Source organism: Vigna unguiculata, chromosome 2, assembly GCF_037176805.1.
Source record: "Vigna unguiculata cultivar grain cowpea cultivar isolate G323 ecotype 2 chromosome 2, ASM3717680v1, whole genome shotgun sequence".
NCBI lineage: Eukaryota > Viridiplantae > Streptophyta > Magnoliopsida > Fabales > Fabaceae > Vigna > Vigna unguiculata.
The window spans coordinates 20,716,919-20,725,427 of record NC_140793.1 but is presented as its reverse complement, the minus strand read 5'-3'; the positions used below and the strand labels follow the sequence as shown (position 1 = coordinate 20,725,427).

General features: G+C 34.9%; 1 protein-coding gene across 2 annotated transcripts; it reads right to left on the bottom strand.

The window, feature by feature from the left end:
* Positions 1-3,862: 3,862 nt before the first annotated feature.
* LOC114174282 (Major facilitator superfamily protein) lies at positions 3,863-8,102 on the bottom strand. 2 transcript variants are annotated; one of them, XM_028059097.2, is made up of 4 exons: positions 7,900-8,102; positions 7,386-7,603; positions 6,435-6,994; positions 3,863-4,854 (listed from the first exon to the last, which is right to left on the bottom strand). In XM_028059097.2, exons 1-4 carry the CDS (start codon positions 7,964-7,966, stop codon positions 3,966-3,968), a joined length of 1,734 nt encoding a protein of 577 aa, XP_027914898.1. In that variant the 5' UTR covers positions 7,967-8,102; the 3' UTR covers positions 3,863-3,965. The 2 variants fall into 2 exon arrangements, with proteins under 2 accessions (XP_027914898.1, XP_085525979.1); XM_085669853.1 differs by lacking the exon at positions 7,900-8,102 and adding an exon at positions 7,828-7,844.
* Positions 8,103-8,509: the final 407 nt, after the last annotated feature.

Below are 8,509 nucleotides of genomic sequence, written 5' to 3'. Positions count from 1 at the left end.
CTTTAAACTTTGAATTAAGAACACAAGAATGGGTAACAACAATCAACAATGAGCTCAATATGTTTAGCATGGATATGGTAAAAATTAGGGTTGAGCATAATTTACTAAACTATACTAAACTATAGTTAATTGTACTATATTAAACTAAAATATACTAAACTATTCATAATAGTAATTGAACTGTATTATAAAATAGTTCAGTTTTAAGAAACTAAACTTATGTTAAGTTAACTAAGTTAATTATTGAACTATAGTAGATTGAAAGAGCAAAATACCTCGAATAAAATATTGGTATTAGGATAAGAATTGGACTTATGTATTTTGTGTCTTACGTTCTATTCTTTCTCTTTCATAATTTTATTTATAATTAATTTATTAAAAAAAATTATAAATTAATTCAAGATCTTATTTTATTTTGAATGAATTTTAATATGTAATGTTATTTTTATGTCATGATTTTACAGAAGTTATTTTAAAAATTAAATTTTGTGACAGCTAACATTTTTATAATTTTTTATTTATATTCTTAAATATTGAAATTAGTATAATAAATATAAATAATGGTACTATTTTTTATTTTAAAATCTTATGTAATATTATCTTTTAGTTTTAAAATGTATATTATGTGGCGTCAACTTTTTTAAAGAAAATTTATTTTAAAAAATTCTTAAAAAATATAAAAAGTTATTGATGTTGCTTCACGAAATATATTTTAGAACTTCATAAAATTTCTAGAACATTTTTCACACAAATAGTAATGAATACAAATGTTAAAAAAATATTAATTTTGAGAATTTTTAAAAATAAATCCTTTTAAAAAATTTGACGCAACATAATAAACATCGTAAAACTAAAAAGTAATATTACATAAGATTTTAAAATATAAAAAATAAGTTAATACCGATATTTATATTTATTATATTAATTTTAATATTTTAATTACATTTTAAGTTACGGAAAACTTTAATATAAATAAAAAAATTATAAAAATGTTAGTTGGTGTATTGAAGTATGATGCATATTTCAAGTATTATTTCCTAAGCACTTTCAAATTATAAACTTTAGATTATTATTGCATAGTGCAAATCGATTCAAAATAGTGTAATTAAGTTTAAAAATAGTGCAATTCAGTTCAAAATCAATGCAATCCGGTTCAAAAATAGTACAATTCAGTTAAAAAATAGTGAAGTTTATTCAAAATCAGTGCAATTCGGTTCAAAAACAGTGTAGTTAAGTTAAAAATTAGTGCAATTCAGTTCAAAAATAGTGCAGTTCAGTTCTGACGTAGTGCAGTTCATAAAATAATTCAGTTTATAACAGTTCAGTTCAGTTTTATTATAGTGCAGTGCAGTTCAGTCCAATTTATTTTTAAGAATAACATTTTAGTTTAGTTGATCTGAATTGTTTTTCAGTTCAGTGCAGTTCATGTGAACATTTTTTTAGTTCAGTGCAATTTTTGGTAGTGCAATGCAATTTGGTTTATTTTGCCCAGCCCTAGTAAAAATTAGTGTGTGAAACAAGTATAACATTAAGAGCATCACGATTATAAAATTAGTGTGTGCATTAGGTTTAGCATTAACATCACAGGTTGTAAAATCAACAACAATTGTATCAATGTCAACAATAGGTACCACATTAAAATCATAATCAATGGCTCAAAAATGAGTTTAAAATCAGTAGAAGCAGCTAGCTCCTTAAAACCAACAATTAGTTTTTCAAATCAATGTAATTGTGAACATAAGGTTCACTAATGCAAGAAAGCCCTTTTGTGCCAATTACAAAAGACTTTCTATATCGGTTTCAGAATTGACATAGATATAGGTGGTATAGCAAGACCACATTATTATACATGTTATCATCTTAATCTTCCATCTTCTCTCACTAGAACTAGCACACCAACGACCATTGGAGCGACATTGGTTCTCCCACAGTACAGTAAGGGCTTTTGGCCCCGGTTATTTTCGTAATTCTGCCTTAATTTTAGATCCGAGGCATATTAGGGCGAGGCCAAAAGGAGAGGGGGGTCTTTTAGCCTCGGTTATCACCCGAGGCCATAAAGTCGTTTTTTGCCTCGGTTGGAGTGGGACCCGAGGCCATAGAGTTGTTTTCTCTTTGCGTCTGGAACGATGACGCGTCATGGCGATGCTTGGTTCTAGTATGGTTTTCTTTGCATGTCTGTTGTGGTGCCTATAGCACGAGGAGTTGTTGCTCTTTCGCCTCCATGGAAGTGTCTCCATTTGCGTCGAGCTGCAACTCCGATGGCTGCGTGGTTGCCGGCATCACAGTGGTGGGGTTTCACGGTGCGTTCGTTGTAACGGTGGTGCTGCTGCTTGCTACTGGTAGTGGGAGGCGTGCTGCCCCTTTCTTCTTCCTTGGTAGAGGCATCACGACAGTAGCAGTGGTGGTCTCTCTTCCTGCAGCGGTGGCTCACGCAAAGTTTTCATTTTGTGGTTTTGTTCGCGTCTCCGGCGGGGGTAATGTGCTGGTTGCGGTCGTTTCCCGTGAGTTTTCTGCTACTCGCCAATGGTGGTTCTCGTTTTCATACGGTGGAGGCGTCCTCGTCTTCGTTTTCGTGCAACAACTTGCAGAGAGAGAGAGAGGAGAAATGCAGCACGGGGAAGGAGAAGAGGGGCTCGCGAGTTTTGTGCCCTAATTAAAGTATATGGTCTCGGTTCAATTAATAATCGAGGCATATAGTCTTATTTGGCCCCGGTTCAATGTCACCCGAGGTCAAAGAGCCACATTTTTGGCTTCGGGTATGTGCAACCGAAGCATATGAGTAACCTTTGGCACCGGTTTTTTTGAACCGAAGCATATAACCCCTTTTTGCTTCAGATTTTAGCTGAACCAAGGTATAAAAGTTGTCTGGAATTGTAAAAATGCCACCGCGCCATTATATTCTTCGGTTCCTGGCCAACCGAGGCATATAAGGCGAGGTAAAAAGCAAAATCTGCATTAGTGTCCCTACACCTCGTCGGATAAGGCGCGCGACTACGAACCCTCCCCATAGTAGGACGAACCGGAGCAAGAACAAGCTTCACCAATGTGAAATCATTGCATTGCTTATAGATCTAACTGGCATATTCCTACTTTTTATATAAGTTCTACTTTTTATATAAGTTCTAAGTCTAACTGGCATAGAAAGTCTTTGTAATTAAATACAAAATTGCCACCATGCTACTTTCTGTACCGATTTTAGAATTTGGGACATTACATAAGCCTAGTTGGGGAGACTTTCAAATGTTTGAATAATCTATTAAAGTGTTATTATTGTTGGAGGAACAATAGAGTTGGGCATTTGAGTGAAGTATGAGGTGATGCCAAAAATAAAGGTGGTGGGTAATTGTAATGTACATATGAAATTGACATGGTAGGTTTGTGTGAGTAGTATGATTGATTAATTAGGCTCTATGCGTAGCAGACTGTGGTATTTGGGTCTGCGCAAATCAATTTTGTGTGAATGATATGATTGTTAAGCTTTGTGTATAGCGTAATGTTCCATTTGGCTTTGTGTAAGTTGGTCTGTGCGAATGGAATGGTTGTGTAGGCTTTGTGCGCAGACAAGTGTTTTATTGAATTACATGGCATATATTAGAATGTATTGTTGCATTAGTATTATACAAATATTTTAATTATGTTATTAGCTTACCATGTATCTTGTGTTTTTGTTGCACGGGAGTAAATGACAGTCTAAGCGTAAATGCACAACAGTAGATGAGCTAATATGTTGTCTTGTTCATTTTTTTTCTATTTTTCCTCCGTGATAAGAATGTGACTTTTCCTAAGTTTAAAGAGGTTTATGAGTTTATGGGATTTCAGTCCACCATGTTAAAAGATATAGGAGGCATTTTTCCCATAACTGTTTAGCAATAATAATTATTATTTATTATTTATATACAGCACATGGGTCTCCTAGTGTCCAATCATAGTCATTGAAAGGGTAAGAGGCTCCTAGTCCTACAACATCACACTGAGACAGGGGTGGTGAGTTCAATTTGATTCCCATCGGAACTGCCATTCCCTTTGTCATGAACCTGAATTGGTTTGTAAGTGTACAATTTGGCACAAACCAAGTAGTAAATAAGATTGAAAAACTGCAGTAACGTGATGATCCAGTAAAAGTACTCTAATTTTCCCTTGTTGAGGTTATCAGGGAGCCAATTGGAGCCATTAGGTCCAGCACTGAACTTGTGGACCAAAGTAACCAAAAGGGTACTCACATAGTTCCCAGCAGAAATCGCAGTCCAAAATAGTGCCATTGCAGTGCTCCTCATGCTCTCTGGAGCCTGGTCATAGAAAAACTCCAAGTGCCCAATCGACATAAATGCCTCAGCCATTCCATGAAGACTGTACTGTGGCACAAGCCAAAACACAGAGATTGGGATTGTGCTATGTGGGTGGTCATAAAGTCCATATGCCAAAGCTGCTTTCTTTCTCTTTATTTCAACAAAACCAGCCACCAACGTAGCCAAGGTTGAGATCACAAACCCAATACCCATTCTGTGAAGGAAGCTTATGCCACGGTCCAACCCAGTGAATCTTCGGGCAACTTTGATGAAGACTCGGTCATAGAATGCAGTGGTGATGAGCATGGTGAGAATTGTGAAGACGGACATGGAGCCTGCTGGAATTTGAAAGCTTTTGGTTAGGTGTCTGTTCATGGTTTTGGCTTGTTGCAGAGAGAACGTGTTTTGTTGAGCATAGGCTGTGATGAGAAGAATGCCTGAGGCCCATATCGGTCCCATTCTGATTATGGATTTCAATTCTTCCACTCTGTGCACTGTGCTTAGCCTCCATAAATTGGGTGTTTTGCTGTCATCGTCTTCTGTCACAATTGCTGCCTTGTCCAAAAATCTGTATCCATTTTCAACATGGAAAACTTTATTTAGTAAGAAATGCCAAAAATCTCATTATTTTCAACAAACCTAATCCTGACACACTTCTTATATAATCATACAAAATAATGAAAGCAATTAAGTTAATACGGCTTTTTAAAAATATTATCAATATACCAAACTATTCAAAATTATTAACTTTTAAAAAATTCTTCTCACTATTCTTTAATATAAAATACATGTACTCCTAACATTTAATGACAATGAATAAATATAAAGTCGTATTAATTATAAAACATATAATATAAAGCACCAACATTTTCTTTTGTTTTTTCTAAAATGTGCCCCATAATAAGGAAAGTGATGTTAGCTAAACTTATGTTTTTGATGACACAGAGACACAAAAATTAATGACACTCTTAATTTCTTTAATCAACTGTTTTAATGTCGTTGAATTTGTTGACACAGACAGAGAAATTAGTGACACTAATAATTTCTTTGAAGATGAGCCCGCACGAACTTATGCTTTGTTGATGGATTTGTGTTTGCATATATTTATTTTTTATTTTGCAACATATATCTCTTTTAATGTAGTATTTACTATATAAAAAAATATAGTAATCACAATTTTAATGAGAAGTAATATTGGTCATTCATTACTAAAGTACATTATAATTCGCAAACCAAAAGGATAGATATTCTATGGACCTAAAACTAAGGTTATCATTACTCTGGACATTATTTGGTACTCGGTGGGACTAGAAAGGCATCTTTTCCAAAGTCTAATTGCTAAAGATATATATCAAACGAACATTGTGGTCGCCAAGAAAACCAAAAACAACCATATAATTGATTTAATGTACGGACAAGACATCACTGTTTTTTTTCTTTGCACATGATAAATTTAGAGTGACATGAAAGATTATGTAGTTTGTGGTTATCTGCCTAATATGAAATGGATCTTTCTCTCTCTCTCTCTCATGTTGAATGATAACAAAATATGTTCATCAGCACAGAAAATGGTCATCTAAAAAAGAAGACTTAAACATGTATTTGGTATTTTAAAACATAACATCAATTAAGAAGTAAATATTAAAATCTATTTTAATCTTATAAAATTTTGTATGAGACTTTTAACATTCAACAGACAGACCTATACATGAAACTATATATTAATAGTTTTAACTTTATTTGAAAACATTGAACCAAGGGATTAAGATTGTACGTGTCACACCAAAAGTTTTAACTCTTTTCAAATTCAAAATTATTAGGACATGAGGTATAAATCTTTTCTTGAAAAATACATATAATTTGTATTTTTTTTATATTCTATTAATTTTTCACGTTCTTTTATTTTATCTTCTTTATAAATTTAAATGATGGGTAAATCAGCATGATGAAACTTTTTTCCAGAACATTTTATGACCCCACGAAGAAAAGAACGTGGTCCATCACTTCCTGACCACTGATTCAACCAGAAAATCTAGTAAAAGTTTAGTAGTTATATTTTTTCAGAAAGCTTAAAAAAAAAAGCAAGTGGATACATGATTAACAATAATTCTTTTATTTTTTAAAAGAAGATATATTTGAGGCACTTACTTCATTTGTCCACTATGGAGAAGCTTCCCTCCCAACGAAATAGACGCATCTAGTTCATCATTTTGGTACAGTAAACTAGCTTCTGACACATTTGCCACCTTTCTCTTCCGAATTGCCGCCACACCCACTTGAACCAATCGGGTAAACGGGCTCCCAGCCGGGTTCAAGTTCCGGTAAAGCGGGTACCCGACAATGAATGCAATAATTGAGATGAACATTGCGACGGTGGGGATCCCGAGGCCCAATCCCCATCCAATGTTATCTTGAATGTAAACCAAAACAGTGACAGCGACAAGAATCGCTGCACCCATCACAAAATAATACCAGTTGAAGTAAGTCCATGTCCTTGTTGTCTGTTTGGGATCCGACTCGTCGAACTGGTCCGCCCCGAATGCGACGATGCAGGGTCGGATACCGCCCGACCCGAGAGCCCCAAGAAGGAGTGAGACATAGAGAACTGCCAGCTGTCCCCCGCTCGCTTGTTGGCATACCTCTTCACCTCTGCAAGGAGGTGGCCTAAACTGTGGAAGCACCGCTGAGAGGGTCAAACTAATCATTCCCTGATTAGTTTACACAAACGGTGACTAGTTAGGAAAAGGTTCCATTCTAATCATGTGTCTTTATAAAATGGACAAAGAAAATAATGACATGATCTTTCATCAAACACAATCAGACTTAAAACATTTCCCACTTTCATGTTTTTATTCCATCTAAGCATCCGTTAATTATAATTACTTGTTACCAGTGTGGCCTTTTTCCATGTCCTAACACCTCTGCAGATATCCTCACGTGAAAAAAGTTAACAACTAAGCAAATATGATATGTGAATGTTTCTTTTCCCAATATGGAAGAGCCTCTATTAAGTTTTACTGCAACACCAAGAAGTTTAAAATCTGAGTATGTATAGTACACTAATTTGAACACAAAAAAAAGTTAGTAAAAGGTGTTTACTATCTGATATATGATGGAAGCAGCAGTAACAGTCCAGAACTTTCCGGCGAAAGAATCAGCAATGAAAGCACCAAGCAAAGGTGTCAAGCTTGCAGTTCCACTGAAGTTAGTGAGAGTGTTAGCGGCTTTGGTTAATGGCATATGAAGCTGTGTAGTCAAGTAGCTAATCATGTTTGTATTGAATCCCACTACGGCCAGCTTCTCACAAATCTCATTAGCTGCACCAAAACAAATCAATCCAAAGTTTACATGTCAGATCCAAAGCCATTTACTTAGTCTTGTGGTTCGAGGAGCTAGGTAGCAGAATCTCATAATCACACTATAGAATTTGACCAAACCTCAAGACTCGAAAAAATACTACCAAATTACTTAGTAATGTGATTGTCACGTTATAGCTAAGATTCAAACTCGTGCCTTTAAAAGATATGATTTTGTTTCTTACCAACAAGAACAACCTTTGTTGGCTAAGAAGGTTGTGAATGGAGGGAAAATTTTAATATAATTTGAGGCTTACCAAAGATGAAGGGCATTGTGATAAGCCCTCCCTTTTTCCTTCTGGCATGGTTTTCCTTCTGCTCCATCTTTCCCAAACTCCTTTATCTATTTGTATTATAATATGGCCTCAGAGTTTTTGTATATATAGCCTAAACTTGAGGTTTGGAGGATCTAAGGTTGTCACAGCAACTATTTTGTCAAGCGTTCACACCACGTTGTGGAGTTATGGCCACGAATATGATATATAATTTTCTACTAAAAATAATTTGGTTCCTAGGTAAAAAGCGGAGTTATCTTAATAAAATCAAATTATAAATTTGATACAGTATGGTTGGCGGGTGTGGGACAAGCAACTTTTGTCATACGCACATTTTTTGCCTCCCAACTTGTAATGTTTATAATGTATTTATTTATAGATATTATTAGAACTAGAAGATGTACTAGACAAAAATTATCTTCTTATTATTTTTGTTTTTGGTGAGTTGGCCTCTTTAACTTTTTCATTGTTGGTACAATCATAGCAGCTGAATACATGTATATGACCACCTCCTTTTTCCCCTTCCTTGTTCAGGCACCACAACTAAATATGTACACAGTAAAAGTGTGGGTTGGGCATACTGTAAGATTTT

What these genes read in the sequence shown, in the direction of transcription:
- LOC114174282 (XM_028059097.2), bottom strand. Translation starts at nt 7,966, where the DNA reads ATGGAGCAGAAGGAAAACCATGCCAGAAGGAAAAAGGGAGGGCTTATC. An exon ending in CTTCCATCATATATCAGATA is followed by an intron (nt 6,995 to 7,385) that starts GTAAACACCTTT and finishes TAAACTAATCAG; the next exon opens with GGAATGATTAGTTTGACCCT. An exon ending in CTCCATAGTGGACAAATGAA is followed by an intron (nt 4,855 to 6,434) that starts GTAAGTGCCTCA and finishes AAATGGATACAG; the next exon opens with ATTTTTGGACAAGGCAGCAA.